At 42.9% G+C, this 22,995-nt stretch overlaps 1 protein-coding gene across 2 annotated transcripts in view; it reads left to right on the top strand.

The window, feature by feature from the left end:
- The window catches only part of CRYZL1 (crystallin zeta like 1), a 266,504-nt gene that overhangs the window by 237,242 nt on the left and 6,267 nt on the right, over positions 1-22,995 (top strand). The window contains exons 9-11 of one of the 2 annotated variants that reach the window (XM_085621362.1): positions 895-915; positions 4,501-4,599; positions 21,309-21,424. In XM_085621362.1, the coding sequence (XP_085477488.1) occupies positions 895-915; positions 4,501-4,599; positions 21,309-21,424 (236 nt within the window). The remainder of the gene's footprint in view (positions 1-894; positions 916-4,500; positions 4,600-21,308; positions 21,425-22,995) is intronic. The other variant, XM_085621363.1, reaches the window with a different exon arrangement.

Here is a 22,995-nt window from a genome sequence, read left to right on the forward strand (position 1 = left end):
GGTTTCACCAGGATTTCTCTGCAGGTTGTGTTCTGCATCCTGTTTTTACTGTAAATATACTCTGGTTTGTCTTCAAATCAAATAAATCTTTCACATTTTTACAGTAAATGTGCTGATTGCTTAATGCATACTGCGGTCTGCTCTTGGGCATGCTAAGCTCAATTAAACATTTTAAAACAAAGATTCGCGTTTTTGGTGTTTCTCTTTAGCGAATATATTTTTCACGTGGGGAAGCCCTTTTCCTCAGGGCATCCACAATTGTGAAAATGTTCCCTCCACTTTCCCATACCAAATAAGTTCTTAATGTTGCCCCAAGCAGGAGTAAACGTATAATTCTATTGGGGATGTGGAGCTATCTGCAAATATTTACGAATGCCCCAAAACCTGAGCTTGTTTGTGTTCCCCTACCTTCACGTGTGTTCCCACTAAGAAACACCCACAACCTTTCTGTGTGTAGATTTTTTTACACCTAAAGTTACACCATGCCAGCCCTGTTGTATGAGTGACTAAATCCATTTACGAGAGCAAATTCACATTTTGTGAAATTGCATTTGTAAATACAGCTTTTTGCACACCAGTGTAATGTACGTAAATGGCTATGTAATTCGTGGCCTCCGATTTTAGGAAGAAATGGCGTGTTTAGCGCGAATTGTTATTCAATAACGTGTTGAAGTAAAATAGTGATAAAAAGGCTGTTCTGTAGTTTGCTTACAATGAGCATTGTCAAGTCAGGCAAATATTTTAACTGCACTTGGGCGTTTTACTAACACTGTCTGTTAGTAGTACATTCAGTTACTGTACACCATTGATTTTGTTTGTAACCATGAGAGTGGTATTTTTATGCAATGATTTAATTTGACTCATTTTCTTCTCCTTTTCTTTCACTTTCAAAAGGCATTAAGCAACCTTTAGTGAGTAAGTAAACTTTCTAGATTTCCTTTCTGTCTTGCCTATTTATATATGCACACAGTCCCCCAGTTATTGTGTTTAATATTTGTTAAGAAACCTATGATGCTCATAAAACAATAGTCTTCCCAGCACCTATGTGTTCTGCTTTAATGTGTTAAATACGTTGCCTAGTTATTCTGAGATACAGTGTACGCTACATAATGTTTAAAGCAAGGTTTCCAACACTGCTTTTCGGGGGCAGAATCCATGGCAAATGTTCACGTTACCCACGTGAAATAAAGTTACATATAGGGAATTTAACTGAAAATCATTAAGGCTGTGTGAAATTTGTGTCATTTTTTTCTCTCAATTAAACAATATTTCCAGTAAATGTCATGAATTTATACAGAATTAAGCGAAATGCTAATCCATCGCAAGTGCTGTATTTTGGTACAAAATGCATCTTGGGTCAATTTTTAAAGTAAGGTCGTTATTTCGTCTTTTAAAGCAAAACAAAACGAATATGCCTCTTTATTACGCATGCTGTCACCCGCATGTTGTTACAACACGGTCTTTACAATGACGGCGTTGTAACAGCGCATACCATTACCCCGCAAGTCGTAACAATGGCTTGCGGAGAGGTGTTCCGGATTTTGAAATAGTATAATTTACTATTCCAACTCCAGTGTGTGCGGACAGTAGGGAAGGTGTTGGATTTTAAATACAACACCTTCTCCTCCCTCCGCAAGTCGTTGTTACACTTTGCGGAGTAATGATATGTGTTGTTACAACGCGGTCATTGTAACGACCGTGGTGCAACAATATGCGGGGTGACGGATTTGTAGTAAGGGCTGTTTACCAAACAAAACATAATTTCTTTGAACAACAGATGCTCGTGTTCAGGTTATTTACCTTGTTCCTGCACTCCTAACCTATAATTTTGCTGTGAACAACAGTGTAATTATGCGTGGTGGTGTAAATTTGGGAATTTTGTATAATAAACACAACATGAAATCACATGAACTACGCTGGCCTAATTTGAATGTCTTCCTGACCTAGTGAAAGCCAGATTGAAATGAGTTGTACAAAGTAATGGCAATTATTCTTTACAACAAAAAAAAGATTGTTGCTGTATTCAGCTATCTAAAGAACAATGGTCTTCTGACTATAATTTACTTCAAGCAAAATATGGAATTCGAATGAGTGAACATTTTAAGTACCATTTAATTTAGGCATATCACCGTCCTTAGATGCCCACTATCACAACAGTCATTTGGAAGTGGTTCACTAAGACACACTCCTTTTATCTCTTTATTAGTGATTTGACCATCATACTGCGAGACTAAGCATATCAGTTTTGTGTTGAAAAGATTGATTCAGTTGTTTCATGAGCTTTTATGTATTCGTTTTTGGGGTTATGGGGCATACCGTATACTCTAAGGATCTACAGAGTTTTCAACGAGAAGGTGGAAATTTGCAGGTTAGGTCAAATGTTCTGGTTGTTTTTTCAGGTCAATCGACAAATGATTTTATTAATAGTCCTGTAAGCTTAGAAAATGCTCTTCCTCCATGATGCATTTTCTTGTTAGTCTAAATTAAAAGATTGGCAAAGTCCAAGGAGTGAATTGATGAACCTGGCGGTCTGCAGTAAATTTGTCCATCAGAGAAGAAGGTTGGGATTTGTGAAACTTGTTTTGTACTTTAGGCATTTCTGGGCTGGTAGCCGTTACTGTGCCATCAGTCCCAGGCTACTAGGCCTCTTATTTTTTTTTCAAGAAGACGTGTAGGTCTAAAATGTGATTAAGTTCTAATCCTTAGATGATAAGCCAAAAGAAATTCAATCCCCATAATTTAACCACAAATTTACAAAGGCATTTATTATTACTTAAATGGGAATAAGCCGAATTGTTTCACTGAGGCGATTGAAGAATAGCTGAGAAATTGCCTTATTTTGAGCAACAAGGGTCAAATGGGACACTGTTTTGCCTTTGAAATATTTACCATAGATACCTATAGAAATGGTAAACTGAAAAGCAACTATTGATGGCATAGCTAAGTGTAATTGTGTTGTCTTCTATTAATCGCATTCTAATGATGCTGTTTTCCCTCTACCCAAAGAGAGCAGCTCAGTTTTTGGAAAAAGCTGTGCAACTTGAGACCAGATGTTCTTTGGTCTCTGGTAAGCATTTGCTGCGAAACCTTAAAACATTTTTAAAGTAAAACATTTGCAAGGGAACCAACTTCACCATATATTAGTGTGAGATGCACACTCTACTCTTAGGAATTCTTCCTGAAACACCTCTATGTACTCTAATGGAGGTCAGTTTCTGAGCTGAGTGTAAACTGTGTGATTTGTTTCCCCCCCTATATTTCAGGAAAAGTCAATACAATTAGGAGAGGTGCTTATAAAAGCCTTGGGCCAATATGTTGCATGATGTTTCCTGGTGAGGGTGTACTTCATCATAGAAAAGTTAGTCAAGATACTGCAGGAGACTGATTTTAGCCAAAACATCTCTCATCAAGACGTTTACTGCTTGAAGTAGTGCCACATAGACAAAAAAATAATGCAAAATTTTCCTTTGTGCAAATCGACAAAAAATGCATCCATTTTCTGTAAAGCGAAATTAGCAACTTTACATGGAATTATGTCAGTGTAATGAAACTTATATCTGCGCCTAATCAGGCTGAGGTGTGGGTCTCATTCACAACCAGCAATGCAGTGCATGTTTTGATTAAAAGAAACATTTTAGGTATGGTCAAGAGACAGATTTAGCTGCATAAATGTACAAGGGCTTTTGGTAAGAAGCGCTATTCAGTCATTGGTCTGTACAAATGTCATTCACATTTAGCTTCCATCCACCACTGTGCCCTTCTTGGGGCAAGTATCAATAAGCCCCATTCAGCCACAGACTCCTTCAGTGTAAGTGATAGCATGTTGCTTGCGCACTTGTACCTAAAAAGAAGTCCACTTGAGTCCCAGAGCTAGTAGGGCAATCTCTGTTTTCATATCTGCTTTCATTTCATATATTTTTTTAATTATTTATCTTTACGATAAGTCTTTTTTTTTTTTTGCAAACATATTCGAGCTACCTTAAGAGGGCAACATTTTTAATTACTATTACTTTTAAACTTTTAATGCCTATTGCATGAGTTAGCAAAAAAGAAAGGCCACGACCTATTGGCTTTGCCTTTGCTTGATCTTAATTTACCTCATTTTGGTTTTCTTCAAAGCAGTTATTTGCAGCCGGTTATTGGATAATCTTGCAGCTCTCAGCATTCCATTGTTATAATATTTCTTGTGTAGCAGAATGTGGTAACTTTTAGGATCTAAGGTACTCAAAGGAAAGATCTGAGAAGATAACAGAAAAAAGATCTGCATTTTTTTATGGCTATCCATTTGGTACAGATTTGATGTAAACAAGACAGATCTGGGATTGGGAGTTCATTTTTCATGTCGGACTCTACGTGCTCAAATTTAAAGTACGAAGTTTATTCATTCAAATCTTTTGTAGATTAATCTTGCACCATTTTTTAGGAATTCAGGTTTTTTCTGCTTTCATTCTGACACTCCTTTTGAAAACGCGATATAACTATTCTTTCTGGTCCAAACAGCACGAGTGATAGATGTGTCCAGTGGAAAAGGTGACATCGCAGGAAGTTGCTTGGAGGAAACCGGAGGTTTGGGAGTGGATATTGTTCTTGATGGTGGAGGTTTGTTGTTGTTACTAAAATTACCTGTTAAAAAAAAGTGTTCAAAGCGATTATAATTTGATTCTAAATAAAAATCTGAAAGTCTTTCGTCACTTAGTTAATGTAAAAATAATATGTTTGAAATTATAAATATTTTCCAAGTTTTTAGGTCTTGCCTGGCATTATCAGTGTGCATGTGCTGCTCTCGCCATGCGAGGGCTTCTTGTAATCGATACGATTCCACAAGCTCGCTTTCTGCTCCGCCCGTGTTTTGCATTGGTGCGCGTCATTTTGCGTCACCAATTATGCAAAACCGGGTGTTATGATTGTCCAGGAGGCTTTTTAGTCCCTCCTGGTACCACCCTGTCCGCTTTTGGCCCCGTCCACCGGGATTGCATCTTTTACTGGCGGCTGGAGACAGTGTCTCCTAATTAGCCGCTAAGTACTTTTTTCTTTTTTCTTTTTTTACTGAGCTACTGTATCACCACTTCGATCGTTCTTCCGTTTCGTCATGCTCCTTCTCACAAGCATCAACCTTTCTCCATTGTGTTCTTTTTCTCTGCCGTTAACCATCTTAATTTCGCCTTACATGCCTCCTTCTTTATAGCATACGTTGTATTTATTGTTTTTCTTTTCCCATCTCTCGTATTCTTTTCTCTTCGTCTCTCATCCTGTTTATTTTAACCTTCCTTTCTAACACGCCTTCTAAACTCCCTGTCCCCATTTCGCCCCTTTTCCTTATTACTGCCGTGTTTTTTTGTTTGTTTTTTGGGTGCTTTTTTTGCCGCACTCACGATCTTTTTCCTCTAACTCATGACGGAATCTCCTCTTGACCGGACTCATTCTCATTTTTCATCCCTCCTACTACGTTTTTTCTCACTACGTACTTTTTTCCTTCGTCCTCTTTTCTTTTTTCTGTCCTTATTGAAATTTCTCTCTTTTGCCCTATACTACTTTCCTTTCTCTCCTACTGACCGTTCTACCTGTGCTATTTATCAACCCCAGTCCCCTTTTGCCCTCCATTTCCTACCTGGTCTATCCCCTTCTCTCCATCTACTCCACGGTCTCTCATGTTACTACCATTTCTCTATTTTACTTTACGTCTTTAGCTCATTGTTATCTCCCTTCTATTTCCACCTCTCCCATTTTTAACCGGTATCCCCAAGTTTCCCATCTATGCTGCTTCTTCCTTGCTTTCACTTTTTCATCTTCACTCCTCCACCTCTTCCAATTGCCTTTTTCCTTTATTTTCATTCCCCTTCTCCTTTCAACCCGTCTCATCCATTTTCGCCTCTTCCCCATCACTCCTCTATCCTGCTGGTCATTCCTATTTTTCCATTCCTCTCTTTGCTATTTTCTTTCATATTTCTGCCCTCTCTCCCTTATGCGTTTTCCGGTTTCTACATTGTCCTCTCGCCTCTATTTCAGTTACGCACCTCATCCCTCCCGCCTCTCCCATATCCCACGCGTCCTCCCCTTCGGACGTCTCCCCCTTTTCCTCACACCCCCTTCACACTTCAACCTCTGACTGGCCGTGTCCACACCGCTGCGGTAGAGCGCGCTGTCCCTTGGCTCTTTTTCTCAGGCACATCGCCCTGATTTCAGAGAGGTGCTTGATTCCTCCCAGGCCAAGAGGCCTCCAGAGCCGGGGACAGCGCGGGCCGCTCACATCTGCATTCACAAAGACCCCCCGGGCCTTTGAGCCCGGCTTGAGGGCCCCTCTGCTGACGCAGCTCGGATTCACGCAGACACTAGTGTTTAGACTACATCCGCAGAATTCGCTTTATAATTTTTTATTAGAATCTAATCTTTTAATTCAGAATTTGGGTTTTAAAAAGAAAGTCACCATTGCAAAAAAAGAAAAAACTAAATGAATTGCATTTTCAACAAGGGACGGGTTGCCTATTTTAATAATATATTCCGTTTTTTGGTAAAATAGAAAGACAAACCCATGTTTTGTATAGAATGTAAATAAACAGCGGCATTTGTAAGCATATTTGTACATGTGAAACGCTCTCTTCTTTCCTGGACTTTAAGAAGGACTAAAAAAATGGTGGTTTGCTACAAGGGGCTTGGCATGTATCATTTAGGGTGTGACTTACACATGTAAACTACATTTCTGTGATTCCCATAGTGTGCCACCCATCTAGCATTTTGGTGCCTCTATGAGCTTTCGGTTATTTCATCCTAGTGTTGTCCTGGGGCGTTCGGCCACATTGGCACTGCCCGTTGGGCGGCTTGAAAAGGCAGTGTGTACCAGAGTGCATGACAGGCTAATCCATCTCTGTTGCACCCAGCTATATATACACAACAACCAACATACACCTAAAATCAGCCATGACTATTGGCTTTATCAATAATCGTTAAGTGTTTAGGATAAAGCATTGTGCAAGAGTAACATGCCACACTGAAAAAAAAGAAAGAAACCAACATCCTAAAAAATAAGCTAACATTTTTAGGGAATGCAAAATTAATAAAACAAGTGAAATATATACCAAATCACCGACGTGGATTACATTAACAGTTTTTGCATTAATTGTTCAGAAATCGATCAGTGTTTTTTACTGGTTAGGGACAGAACAATGGTATAGGGGCCGATAGGGGCTGTTTCAATGTCTATTTTTAATTACTACCGGTCCTGAGTCCTGGATGGAACTGGCCCATTTAAAGCCCTGCTACTCTCTATGCATGCACACACAAACACACAGGGTCTTATTTACAAGCCCTTCACGCCACTGGTACGTCACTTTTCCCATATTAAAAGTGACGCATCAGCGGCGCAAGGGGCTTGTAAATAAGCCACACAGTCTTTCCATGTCTTTCTCTTTTCCTCTCTCACAACATACACACTTTTGTGTCTCTATCACAGTCTCACACATACATGCCCTTGCCCGCTTCAATTCCCACAACACACACAGACACATTATCTCCACACACACGCACAAAGTAATACTCTCTCCCATACAGTGGCAGTATGCTTTAAACTACTACACAACTACTACTACTACAATTCTAACAAAAAATCACAACATATCAAAAACAAACCCTAATATATTCAAATACAAAACAATACCATTCACAAAGCAAATTGCATTAACCTTAAACAAAGGCGAGACCTGTTGCATTTTCAATGCTTGTTTATGTATACTGGCACGCTTAAGTCTTACATGAGACCCATTCAGCAGAGTTTGTGTTTTTGATTGTATATACCGGTTATTACAATTCAATTAAATGTGCTGGTTTTTGCATTTGCTGCCAGCCGCCGAAAACACTGCATTCACTCACGGGCGAGGTGCGGCGCGAGGAGCAGCGCGGCATTTTTCACTACCACCTCCTCGCGCCCGTGAATAGCCTCCTTACGGCCGCATATCTGAGTCACTACCCGCAAGGGCCAAGCCTTTCCGCCGGGGGGCCGAGGCCCGGTAGAGGTGACCAAAGCCGCCAAGGGGGTTCCTCGCGGACCAGCAGTTTGTGACCGCAGTTGCGGCGGTGTTTGGCGGACGCAGAGAGGCGCAGAGAGGAGGGGGCGCATGCCCGAAGAGCCCTGGAGCGGCGACGCCGTGGTTCAGAGGGAGCCACACTACAACCACACTACATCCCCACTGCAGCCACAACCTTAAGTTGAGGGGTCTCGAATCCTGAATCGATCCCCTTTTGTTTAGAGACAGAGACTGAGACTGAATTTGACAGTACTGGGTCATGTTCAGAGGTTGAGGTAGAGGTACATTAAGAGGTACATTAAGATCGCCGGAGCCCCTCCTTGGTTGAGTGCAAGGACCTCTGCCTTCACTGCCGAGTGGAGTGTGAGTGGCCTAAGGCGGAACCACAGAGGCACAGTGGGGGACTGATTGGATAAGGTGCAGCCTGAGATCCGAGATCTGCCACCTTCGAGCCTTTGGAGTAACAGAAGGGGGCCTGAGCTGGGCCCGAGCACTCCATCTTCAGAATCTGCAGCCTCCACAGCCCCCTACCACATGCCTCTTGCCTCCTGCATTCATATTTTTTCAACACCTTTCGTCTACCTTTAAGTACTGCAGTTATACGGTTTCGTCACCACTGCCTCCAATAGACCCTTCTTGGAAGCTAAAGAGCGAGGCCTAGCAAGGTTAACTGACAGCCCTAACCCCGTAGCCCCAAATAAGCCCCAAGTAGATCACACGATAAACCAACTGAACCGACTGAATCGACTAAAGAACTCCGACTTCAGGGCTAGGAGCCATGAGATCGGGCAGAGTAAGAAAAGCCCCAACGAAGCTAAAACCGCAATCCTCGTCAAGACCACAACCCAAATCAACCAAACGGAAGAGTGAGGGCAGGAGAGGTCCTAGAGATATTAGCCCACTGGACCCTGACCTCGAAACACACAAGAAAAAACGCAAAAAATTCGATGTCACACAAAGTAGCTAAATGGTAAATATAGCATACAGTCCTCTGAGCAGCCTGGACCCTAATGTTTACAACAGTAACGTCTTCTTGCTCCTGGAAGGCAGCGACATAGCAGTAGCAAGGGATAACGAAGCTATCATGAACACAAGCCTAGTAGAACAGGACCTAATCAGAATAGAAGGAATACTGATAAGGAGGAAACCTTGCTTATTCCAGCCAAAAATATATACAAAGTTCTCCTTCCTGAAAGATCCTGGAACTGCAATATTCTCAAAAAGCGCTACTATAGAAGGACTGCAATCCCTTCTTCTACCCGTAGCTCTACACAGCCCAGACCAAAAGCTACATCCACTGGCAGCGAAGGAAACCGCAGCACAAATTCATCTTAAAGGCACACCTCAAAAGAGTCCTCAATTCAAAACCAAGGGACACCACGCAGCAAGGCATTTAGTTGAGGAAACAAACACACCATGTATAAATAAGGCGAATGTCTGTGATAAATTGGATCCCCCACTTGCTCACCAGAAGGACAACATTAACGAGCACCCTTCCTCGCCACAAAATAACCCATGGGAAAGCTCAAACAACGTTCAAATTATTAGCACACACTCTAAACTATTCAGGTCAACATCTGGGGACCCATTGGAGCTAGCAACACCAATTATTGTCCAGCAAGGTGGTTCAGGACACGGATCAGAACCTCAGAATGCCCAATTCTCTCATTACACCTTAGGTGAAGGCGCCTGCTTTTTACCTCAACAAATGAGGTCCGACATGGGACTGACACCAAAGTTTCAACAATGCCTTTTATCTGCACAAGATCAACTGGAGGACCAAAAAAAGTAAACCTGTACCACAACTAAACAACTCTCCCCTACAGACTTCATCACCTACTAGCTTGGATGACAAATTGCTTCAGGCAGGCTCACTGGTCCCCGGTAAACTTAACAAAACAACACACCCAGCGCAAAGCCGCCACAAAATGTAGATCAGTCTGCCTCTAACGGCGACATGTCCTTCCTAGCCTCCCATGAGTGGGAAGAACTAGTTGCCTCTTAAAGCCATGGGCCCAGTACCTGTCCATAAATCGCGCAGACAGGAAGAAGCAATACTAGTTACAGCAATAAAACTTTAATTTGGGAATCGCTACTAAGCACTATGCAATACTCGACTGCGGATTTGCAATATCAGTCACATAAAATGGACCTTCAGCTCACAGTTCTACAAACCCCAGCTGAATTTACCTCAGGATAGATAGAAAGCTAGACGAGTTGAACGGTCTGATAAAGAGATGGCAGGAAGCTGTCTCCAATTGTGGACAAACTACAAACGCTTCCAACAATATTGACTGACTTGTTGTTCGCTCTGAAATTAACAACATCCCAGAATACAGACAATGACGACATCTGGAAGGATGATGCGAGAGTAAAGAGTCCACAACCACCGGTGCTAACATCACCAAGCACTGAATCATTATCTGAAAAAAGCAGTCCCTTGTGAAGCTCTAGATCAGAACCACCATGTAAAAAAGGCCCATCAAAAAGATCTCAGCGCAAGCGAAAAAGGAAAGTTAGGAACAAAAAAACCACAGTCCAGGTCAAACACTCAACCATCTGTCTTCAGATTGGTTTAACCACTACAGAATTACTAAACGATGAAATATTAAATACAGAAGAGCAGCTCCCGAAAAAAGCACGAAGGTCTCGATCACAAGGACCAAATCTACAAAGTTGTAGCAAAGGACTTCTTGCCCCTCAGTATGTCTTAATAACAAACAAGAGGATAAGAGCGAACATACAGGGAACCCACCTGACAGGATTTCTTCCCCAACTGCCTCCGTCCCGGAGAAGCTCCCGGCAAGCATTAACACAAGGCAAGAGCTGCCAACCACCACATTGGGCAGAATGGTGTCAATTGAAGGAACGCACCAAACAACAATATTGCCAGGCAGAGACCCTCGGGATGCTCAAAAAGAGTGCCCACATTTCTCAAATCAAAACCATGAGCAAGACACCAAAGTGCACGACACAGGCCGGGGTTCATCTGACCAAATGAAACACTTAAACCTCAGTCACAACCCTGAAATAACCATAGCAAATTCTTCTTATCAAGGGCTTCTTCTTAATATTGCAAACAATAGCACTAGCTCACTTTACCATAATCGGGATACACCTGCCCACAGAGTAACTAACAGCGACAGCTCACAGTTCCATGATCAGTATACATTCAAGGCTGCAGGGGCAGACACTATAATATTCTATCCTCAATATAAATCTAGAGGTCGTGTGGATATACTGAACAGAGGGAATATTCTACGGCTCTTACATTCCATCAAACCCATAACCAACATTGAACCCCTTGACTTATTGTCAATAGAATTCCTGCCATCCAACACCAGCCAGAGTGCAGAAGCAACAAGAACAAGATGGCGAACCTCAGAGGTTGCAGACAGAATTCTTCTGGAAAGAGATAGATTGTTAAACTGGGGGATAAGCTTGGAATCAATCCCAAAACCTTTATATCCAACTCATTTCCTTAAAACAAACAAACAACCCAAGTCAGATGACCTTTTCAGTTCTGAAGGGAGCAAGGAGCAGAACACCAGGCCTAACGACTGAGGCAAATTTGACAATCACCCTGCTACCGACTCAAGGTCCTTCTGACTCTTTGCCTCCTCCAACATTTGACAATTGGAACGGTACACAGCGGCAAATAACATCTGCACGTCCACATTGACAGGCGACAGTCATAGCACAGCCCCCACAAACAGAACGTGACGGAACCTCAGTATGCGTCTGGAACATTAATGGCCTAGCCTCTAAAATGCAAAATCAGAAGCTAATAAAGTATCTGAAAACCTTTGACATAATCCTGCTTCAAGAGACCTGGGAAGATAAGCCCTTTGACCTGCAAGGTTACACCACCTTCTAATTTCCAGCGAGCAAGGTATCAACCTTTGGCCGCCGCTCGGGGGGCTTACTGTTCCTTGTCTCAATAACTGAAATTGGAGAGCTTCTTCCCGTTACCACATATTAACGCCACCCTTATCTTACCCTTATCTTAATTTTATTTATGATTTTGGAACTCAAATGAGATCCACATAAAAGGATAACACATGGAAAATACATTTTCATGCATTTAAAATCAAAATAAAAACAACAGAAAAAAGAACATTTTGAGAACCTCTAGTATATATCTAGAAAGCTTTTTAAAAAGTTGAAGATTTTATAACAAAACATTTCATTCGGGGGATTATAAATGGCGTCTAAGAATGTGGTGGCAGACAAAATATTTAATTTTAAACAAATTGGTCTCAACCACTTACGCCGATGTAGAAGCAGAGCTGGGCAGCGAAAGAGTACATGAGTGATATCCTGAGAAGCATTATTACAAAGATTACACATTGCTGAAGAACCATACCATCTAGACAATAAATTATTCAAAGGAAGACGATCCTGCCTCAATAGAAACAAAAAGCGGTGTACACCATGAGGAAGGTTCCAGGTAACATAGGGTTGTATTTTCCTTATTAGGCAGGAATCAATGGCCGGGGAAACACCTTTCTTTAAGATGAGGGCTTCCCTATCCATCCCAAAACTTAATTTCCATGTAGCTAGTTTCAAGGTGGACTTCAGCTGATATGCAGATAGTGTAAAAAGTGCTGATTCATCCAATTGTAAATGATCAACTGCAATTCTGAAATTCTTTACAATTAGGGAGTGCTCTTTTAGGGATCCCAGTAGTTCTTTTTGAATAAGATATCTTAGAGTACCGGGTTCTCCCTTTACAATATTAAAGACCCATCGCACTAGCCCAGCGAGGCCCTGGACCCAACTGCTACGCAGGCCAAATTCCAACCTAAGAGCGGCCACGGTACAAGCGGTATTAACCGTAGTTAAATACCGCAAGATCTTGCCCTCCATAACGTTCAAAAAACCCCATTTGCCCAATTCAAGTAATTCAATGCCATACAGTAGGGAAGCTGGGATTTTGGCACGGAAGACCTCTAGCAGAAGGGCAAAATGTCTTCTGCCAGTAGATCTATAAAGAGAACTTAAACTTTTACATTGTGCCAATGCCTTCCGGGTATTATTTGCTCTATGGGCCTTATCACTTAAATTACCAGATATTGTTTTTCCTAGGAAGACATAAAATTTTACAACTTCCAACTTCTGTCCACCTACAGACCAAGTAAAGCTCCCATATTTCAGCTTTTTCATTCCCGTCATACACATTACTTTACTTTTAGACACATTTATCCTCAGATGGTGTGTCTCTGCGTAATCATGTAGTGCCTGTAGACGATTGTTTAATCCTCTTGGAGTTAGGTCCAATATTAATATATCGTCTGCGTATAACAGACAGACAATCGGCTTGTCCCCTAATACAGGGGCAATACCATCGCTTAAGGACAGGGCATGGGGAAGGTCAGATATATATAGGGAAAATAATAAAGGGGCCAATAAACAACCTTGTTTTAGTCCATTAACTGAAGAAATAACTTGAGAGAGACCTCTTTCCCCTCCCAATAAAACTCTACACCAAGTATCAGAGTGAAGAGCCCGAACCAGCTCCAGGATCGTGGTTGGCATGCCCAGGTCCGATAATTTCCTCCACAGCAAAGGACGATCTACTTTGTCAAATGCTGTGGAGAAGTCTATGAAGGCTGCATAGACTTTCCCTCCTCGGACTTTGATGTATTTTTCTGATATAACTTGTAATGCCGTTAAGTTATCTAGGGTACCATGCCTTTGCCTGAACGCAGTCTGCTCGAGGGGTAATAATTCGCCCTTGACCACCCAATCATTAATTAACTTCAAAAGGCATTTTGCGAAGACCTTACCTATAGCGTCCAAGAGGGCAATTTGTCGATAATTTTGTGGAGCATCCCGGTCACCCTTCTTGAAAAGGGGTACTAATATACTCCCCTTCCAAGAAGGGAGAACGGTTTTACTTGAAAAACAAAAGTTAAACACCGGAAAAAGAATTTTGCTCCACCGTTCACTATCCTGTTTCAGGACTGAAATGGGAAGCTCATCCGGACCCATAGCCCCAGAGGAATGCAAGGAAGTATTCAAGCTGCAAAAGTAACGCTCTTGCTTAATCAGTCCAAACAGGACATCATAATAATAAATGTTTATGTGCACCCTAAACAAAAATCAAAGGCAGCGAAGGAGCTGGTAGCGGAGTTCCAGACAGTTATGGAAGAAGAGTCAACAAATCTCATCATCCTGGCTGATGACTTTAATATGCACCTCTTAGGGTTAACTCAGGATGAAGATCTAACGCAGGACCTCCCGGGCACATGGGGAGTTCCAACACAAGGCCATATAGAGTCTACCAAGCCTTCAAGGATTGCAAAGAACCTACTCAGGGGCCTGGAGCACCTAAATATGAGAGCTTTAAACGGTTGGTTTAAAGATGACAATCCACCAGTAGCCACGTATCACTCACCTACCATATCATCACATCTAGACTTCACCTTTACAACTCTGACACTGTTTAATAAAATTGCTACCTTCAAGATCGGCAATAACGAATTTAGCGATAATCTCCCGCAAGTGTTATCTCTTCAAACTAAACCCTGCAACACACCAGAAAATAGCAACTCTATTGTGCTGGAGGAAATTAGCAACCTTAAAAGAATAAGGTGCAACTCAAACAACATAGACGAAATAACACCGACTGCCAAAGCCCTATACAGCCAAAGAAGTGCCAATTCTGCCCATCCACTGGAAAGCTGGGAAAATGTGTTACATCCCTAGGAGATAAATACTCAAAAAGTAAAGGTCGGAGACAAAGGAGAGTAGTTGCCACTCCAATAGACACATTAAAGAGCCCTGCCTCAAAAAACCTCAAGCAAGCTATAAATCGAACCCTAAAGCAACAACGCAAATCTCTAAATGATTTGAGTCTGCATGGCACTCTTCGTGAGCTAAAGACCTCATTAAAACGGAGGAGATGGGAGCACAAAAGGGCAAAGGAAAATGATCTATGGGCAAAACCTATGTACGATGCAAACCAGAAAAACACCGCCAAATTCTGGCAATCAGTGAAACTGCAAGCGGCCAAATCATCATGGCATAGACTCCAACATTACTGAAGCAACCTGGGCAGACTGTCTTTCTAAACATTTTAATGATGAAGAACTAGGAGCAGTAATTTCTTCGGCTTCTTTGAGCCACGTTGCCATCAGAAATTTAACAAGAGCAAATCAGCACCACCCAAGTGATGCGGGCAGCGAACCACTCAACCCGACACAGCAGGAGACAGCCCTCCCACTAAGCCCACACCGTCCATCTAGTGTAGGAGACGTGCAAAATGAATCCCTGGTTGATGCAATAAGAACACAAATATCCAGAGGCAGACGAGCAGGAGCTCCGGGCCCAAACGGCATACCACCGATGCTATACAAACAGGATTCTGACTTTTGGAGCAATGCACTAGTCCCAGTTATAGGACATGCTTTAAGAACTACAGCAATCCCAGAGTCATGGAGAGGCTCAATCATCAGTCCTATATACAAGCAAGGAGCGAGATCTGATCCAAACAACTATCGCCTGATAGCCCTCATAGATACCGAGGCTAAATACTATGCGCGGATTGTACTAAAAGACTTGGTTAACTGGTCCTCAAGAAACTGCATTATACCAACAACTCAAACAGGCTTCCGTCAAGGGCAAGGAACCATAACTAACATAATGGCCTTAACTATGCTCATGGATGCAGCGAAGCAAGGTAAGTACCCCTTATATCTCTGCTTCATAGACTACTCAGCAGCCTTTGATCACATCGACCGCGCCAGACTCTGGCAAAAGCTGTAAGAATGGGGGATACCACCACCCCTCCTAGACCAACTTATACAACTGCACATCAACACATGGATTAGAATTAAACTAGGCGCGGGGAAGCACCTCTCAAGCTGAATTTCCACTAGAAAGGGGCTAAAGCAAGGATGCGTTTTGGCCCCTCTGCTATTTAGCCTTTTCCTGGCGGACTTGCCGGCAGAACTGGACAACGGTTCCTCACATGCCCCATAACTAGGTGGCATGACATTGACAAACCTACTTTACGCTGATGACTTAGTGCTGATCAGCAGAACTCCAATAGCACCTTTTAGATGCCACCTATAAATTCTCACACCGGAATGCTTTAAAAATAAACTTCAAAAAATCAAAAGTTATCCCAGGAAGGAAAATCCTAGCTGGTACTTGGCCGGCAAACGCCTAGACCAAGTAAAAAACTATAAATACCTGGGTGTGATTTTAGATCAAAACAACTCTTTTAGGCCACATCTGGAATCCTTACGAATGAAGGGAGCCAAGACCTGCTTGGCACTAAAACCCCTGAAGAAACCCCTGCTGGACCTAATGCTTGATCCCTTTCTAAAAGTCCTGCGAGCTAAATTGCAGCCAACAATCACCTACTGGAGTGAATCCTTGTCTGGAAGAGATGCTGCAAATCTTGACAGCAAAATAGCAATCTCCTACCGAGTGATATTCCAGCTCCCCAAATAAGTTTCACCTGCCCAAATAAGGCTGGAATTTGGCCTCCAGAACCAGGTCACAGAAAGGATGGGAGCCTTTGTAAAAAGCTGGCACAAAATCAGACCTGCCTTGAATAATCAGCTCTGGCTCGAGCTGTCCCGCACTGGAAAACTGCCAGCTAATGTGTACCTTCAGGAATCCTTGCAGACTCTAGGTCTGATAGATGCCATGAACACCTCAATGGGCCACTCGGTTTTAAAAAAACTAGTAACAAAGTCAACAAGACTAATATCAGCCATAGAGGACAAGAAAGTGGTATCCACACAAGCTCATGGATGGGTTGTGCTTAATAATTATGATGTTCTCAAACCTCAACCCTACCTCAAGGTCGGAACCAAGCTTGTGACAAATGAAAAATTTCTAAGACTTCGCTTGGGAGTTGGCCCAATCAACCCTTTTTTTCCACCGTGGGAAAGAAGAGGGGGAGACCAACCTTGCTGTCTGTGTGCTAGTGACACTGAGACTCTGATCCATAGCATATGTATATCCAAGAAGCTAAATGATATACGGAAAACTCTGTTAAAACCATTGTTCAACCAGCACGGAGTTAGGTCCTGTAGGCAGGCGGTGATGATGTGCTTTAATCCAAATTTAGTACAGCTAAACTGTCGCCTAACCAAGTTTTTAGACCTAACAGCATTGAGACTGAAAAAATCAACTATTAAAAATTAAAATCCACCATAGAGTGCTGTAATTGCTATACTGGACAACGTTACTGGTTTAAATAGACAGTTTTTATATACATTTGATTTCTAACAGACTAGTAAAACTGTGCCAGTGGTGATATTACCTCGAGACAATTGTATGTCTTTTAATCTATAAAACAAATGCATTTTAAACTTTGTAACTTTTTAATTAGTTCAAAAATTTCACAATTTTATTGTTAATGTAGTGTATGCAATGGTTTTAATTAATCACACATAATAAACTTTACTTACTTACTGGTGTTGATTGTCGTCAGATATGTTGTCACATATGCCATAGTAAAAAGTAGAGTGGAAGTGATAATCATGAGCAAGAACGTCACTTATACATATCCAAGAGAAATGTTTGTAGAAGAAACAGGAACATCAAGAGTAGCTGCAAAAGGCTCCAACTGTCAGGTTAATTTGACTGTAAACACAAAGATCATTCCAATTTAGAAGAACTCGCAGTGCAATGACACCCTTGTTTGTATGTACAATACAAAGAATGTTGAACTAACCAATCACTACACCGCTTATATAATCCATGCCTATGATGGATCACCTCCTCACAGCTATACCGATACCACAGGTGATTTGTTCGCACTTTCTACCTTGCATTTTAACTCTCTATTTTCATTTTTAACGTGTGATGAGCACTTTTTATTGGTCAATTTCATTGTTTGCTATGCAGTATTAATGTACGAAGCTGATTTCAAATCCCCGCACAAACATCATTCTACTGGCTTGCTTACTCAGTCAGTGAATTCCAGGTCTTAATACAGAAACGGTAGATTTTCCAGGGCACGTGAAAAGTCAATTAATCCAGTGGCAGTATCAGAAAGAGCAATATTGTCTGTTTGCCATTATGATGCTTTTTAGTTAGTTATTAACCTATTATGAAGAGGCCAAACCTTGAGAAGCTGTGTGGGTTTTTTTTAGTAAATTATTTTTATTAACCATGCTCATGAGACCATACATCTTCACACAGTTGCAATATAGTACAGTGGGACACATCACAGAATTGATAATGTAATTATCAATGGGGAACATCAAGGACAATAGGCCATACCCAGACACTTTACTCTTCCGAGATTGCACCAGTTTCTCTGTACCTGTGCCAGGGTGTCCACACTTCTTCCTATTTTTTAGTGCACCCTCTACTTTTATATACTGTTTCCTCTGCCCCTTGACACCAGTCGAGGTCTCGTTGCCAGTCCTCCCATCGCGGGGGAAACTGTGCCCCCCACCCTCTAGCAATATTTAGTTTCGCCACCCCCGCCACTAGGGTCAGCCAGAGTTCCACGTATCTAGACCAGTCAGTGTCTCCCTTGATCATCAATAATAGCCACTTTGGCTCCATCTGCACCGTCCCTCCTACCACCCCAGACATGGCTTTGGTGACTCTCGTCCAATAGGGGATGATCTCCAGACACTCCCTCAAGATATGAAAGAAAGTGCCCTCCTGTCCACAGCCCCTAACACAGAGCGCCGAAGGGCTCCTGCCCCATGCATAGAGGTGTGTGCGGGGGTAATAAGTGCGATGAAGGATTTTTAGTTGCACTAGTCTAAACCGTGGATGGATTGCAATCTCTCTAGGACTCTGCAACACATCCTGTCAGTCGTCGTCATCAAGGCCCCCTAAGTCTCTAATCGTAAGCCCGCGATCGGGCCAGGGCTAGATTACTTTCTATCATCATAGTTTCACGGACGGGCTGGACTGGGACTGGAATTGTTTGCATATGTTGTGCGCACTCGTCGCGATCTGTCTGCCTTCACTTCCTTGTTGTTACATGCTATCTTCACACGACCGCCTTTGGGTGTAGTGGGGTTTCAGTGTGTGGAGGCTTAGTTGGCCGGTGGTGTCGGGCGCTCCGAGGATACGTGGGCTCCTCCCCGCCTCCTTTCTTCTTTCTTCTCTTAGTTTCTTTACTCTATTCCTACTTTCTCTCTCGTCTATATTTCGGGTTCATTGGGCGACAGGCACTATGCTGGGGGGGGGGCAGGCCATAGCCTCCGCATTGGTGTAGGGTGGGGGGGTAATTTACTGTTTCTTTTTAGTTCTATGGGCCTCTTTCTTTCATGTCTCTGCGCTATACTTGTTTCGATTCGGGGTCCGGGTGTGGGGTGGATTGAGTGGGGGCGGCTTTTAGGGGGTGCGTATTTACTACTGTGATGATCCTGTTATCTAACTGCATCGCCTTACTGTATGAGATTTTCTATGGCTGTTTTAATGATGCTGCTGCTCTCCAGTGTATGAAGCCGACTCGCGGACTCGAATCTCCTTGTTTCTATCCTTTACTGATTTCTTTCTCGATAAAAATTTTTTTGAAAACCTTAAAATTAACCTTCACTTCTCCTTCCCCTGGTGTCAAGGATCCCTCCAGTGTATGAATCCTGAATCATTGCTAATCTTGACCTTGACGCACAGGGGATGTACTGTTTGTCTCTGTGCTCAACCGTATTGTGGCCGGCCTGATGGTTGTAGGCCCGTATTTGTTCTTTTACTATGCACAAATAAAGGTTTTTAAAAAACAAAAAAAAAAAAAAAAAAAAAAAGGCCCCCTAAGTCTTTGGCCCAAGCAGCTTTGAGAGTGACCAGAGGGTCAGGTACGTTGTTTATTAATTTCTGGTAGATTGTCGATGTGGGCTTTTCCACTATGGGGTCAAGCAACAGCCTATCCTCCATGGGAGAATACTCCGGAATAGTATGGCCACTCTGTATATGGGAACGTAGGGCATGTGTGAGTCGGGACTGGTGTAGGTTGTATTCCCTTTGGAGGTCTTCGAAGGACCGAGGGGAATCCCCCCCTCCAGACCTTACCCAAATACTCAATGCCAATCAGCCTCCACCCTTTGAAGCCCGTCAAATTGGTTACTTCCTGCAGCCTCTCACCGAGCCACAGTGGTGTTCTCCCAGTTAGCGTGTCCGCCCAGCCCAGGAGTTTGTTAGCCTCCTTCCAAAACTGCAGTAACACCCTCGTATGCACCGGCCACGTTCCCGTGGCCTTCAGGCATAGAGAAGGGGTTCACAATTGCCCCCCCGGCATGACCATCCTATCCACCCTGTATTCAGGCTCAGAACTATCCGTATACACCCAATCATTAATCACCTGGAGCTGCGAGGCCCAGTAGTATAGCCTAACATCTGGGAGCGCTAGTCCTCCATCGTATACTCCCCGGTGGAGCTTGTGCATCGCGATCCTAGGGGACCCTCCGTGCCACAGCAAGGACCGCACCGCCTGTGATATGCGTTTAAAAACACTCGGATTGACCGGATAGGAGAAGCTGTGTTTTGATGCTTAGAAAAAGGTATGATGCAGGCTATTGGGATTTTCACTTGTTTAGAAGCCAGGTTAGTTAAATTTTTTGATAAGATCCATAGAACGATGCTTACTGTCTGCTATTGCTGCTATTGTGGCCAAAGAGCAATTAGCCACAATAGTGTCTGTAATCAGATAAAATACCTCCATTTCCATCGTGACTGTACCGAGATGTGGTCACCAGTCATGCCTGAGCATTTGTTAACTTTACTCCAGTAGCAAAATGGAGCCTGCTAGTTGCTACCCATCATTTCCCCGCTTTTTGTTGAATCAAAACATTGTAACGACTAAATAGTGAATGGAAGATCACAACTATGTAACAAATGGAAATATACAAAAACGTAACCCAACCACAAAAAAGAAATGAGGCAAACTGAGATAGGCCAAGTTGGAATGATCCTCTCTAGAATGTGGGATGAAGATGTGGAGGCAGGGCCTCCTGCCTGAAGAGGTGATTGAAGTAGGCATTCAGGGGAGCACTGATGCAGCAGCCGATATTTCCTTTACTTGTTCCTTCATCCTCATAGTATGAAAGCATCTTGTGATCGTAGAATGTTCATGGGTGCTTGACCAGTGATTTTACAGTTCACAAGATAGACCTAGGGTTTGAAGATTACACAACAGGAATTATTCCCAGCCACTTGAATGGATTTGTTACTAAAAAATAATGGAGCACATAGTTAAGAATTGTAGTTTCCGAAAGAACGTGTGGGGGGGCAGAGAAAAAGCACTGAAGCTGTTCTTGCATTAGAAGGATCAATGTCTGACGTGTGCTCTTATTTTCATTATAGTCCGGCTATTTCAGAAGGGAGACGGTCCTGATCTGCCGCTGCTGCCTCACAAGCATGACATCATCACACTCCTTGCGATAGGAGGCCACTGGGTGACTGCGATGGAAAATCTTCAGGTGACGTCAGAAGTAGGAAACTGGACTAGTGTGAAGCTGCTCTTTCTTATACAAATGCGTTTTTTCATTTTGGAGATTCGTGGGGCTCAACATATTGCTGGACCCTTGAGCTCAATGAATCCACTAAGATAAGCCTTCACGGAAATGATTGTTTTTCGACTTCTTTAGAAAACGGAGCACAAATTTCAATAGCAATAACATTTAATCGGGCCCTGGACTTTTGACAGCTTGGTAAACCATCACCAATTTTTTTTAAAGTGAATTATTGTATGTTCGTCGTGCTTAATTCATAAATCTTTGTGTAGTTTAGCTTCTGATTTTTGTTCAAAGGCACAATTTCCCATAGCTGACGCTGAATGTATTTTTGATTGCATGCCTTTAATTAAACTGATATATACAAGAAAGCGATGGATGCAATGCTTTAATTAATCTCAGCCACCAGTAATTACCCGGGCGAGCATCCTATTCCATTGTTATTTTGCCCTCTAGGCCACCTGCGTTTGAGCCCAGCCGTATGCAAATCAGTCTTGACCCTGCTCTAATGGGAACAATCCAGCCTGAACTGTATACTTGAGTGCGACGTTCAAAGTGGGACAGGTGTGTCCGGATGTGGGTCCCGTGCACACTGTGCCACTGGATCCTAGCCATGCCTGACTGGTGAGCCCTGATTAGTGGGCAACCGGTCTTGGGATGCTTGTGTTCTGGTTTAGGGAGCACTTGGCCAGGTAGCTAGGGCTTGACAGTTCCTATTGGAGCGGGTTCAAGACTGATTTGCATATAGCAGTGTGCAAACTGAGATGGTACGGGATGCAAAATAACAGCGAACTAGGATTAGGCCCCGAGTAATTACCAGTGACGGATAAATTCAAGCATTTCACCCCTGACTTTTTTGTATACTTTAGTGGGTCATTAATCGAATACACGATTATGTGGTGTTTACCTTGGACTCTCTTCCCTATTACCTTGTGTACTCATGGAAAGAAGTGGCAAGAGCCTCTTCGTCCCCACTACCAATCCTTGTTCAGCCTGGAGGATGGGGGCAGGATAAAAGGCTGTAGCCATCAGTGGCAACTGACAACTATGGGGAGGGGGTGAGCGCAAAAACAATATATATATATATATATATATATTTTTTTTTAAACTTGCCTGAAGATTAACCCAATGTTCTTTGCACCAGACGTATTCTTTCTTCAACAGCAGCCCAGCCACCAGGAAACTCCCTTGACCAATCCTGGCGCTGCTTTCATGCAACATTAGAGGAGTGCCCTGATTGGAGGGAGTGGCCTCACTAGGCGCTGCACAGCGCTTTGGAGGCCCGCACTCTCTAACCCAGCTGTCTTAAGACTGCTGGGTTAGAGATGTTTAAAGTGCGCATGTGTGGCTGCCCGTCGCCAGACAGCCGGCCAAAAAGACATGCGCACTTTAAACAGTGCATTGACAGCCCTCCCCGCTGCTGTCACTCAGCAGCGGCCCCGCCCCCATCCTGACGTTCTGTTTGGGACAACGGATGAAAAATAAAATGGCAACGAGCTACCATTTTATTTTTCATCTCTGGGGCTTTGGGAGTAGTG

This window comes from Triturus cristatus, chromosome 8 (genome assembly GCF_964204655.1).
Source record: "Triturus cristatus chromosome 8, aTriCri1.1, whole genome shotgun sequence".
Lineage (NCBI taxonomy): Eukaryota > Metazoa > Chordata > Amphibia > Caudata > Salamandridae > Triturus > Triturus cristatus.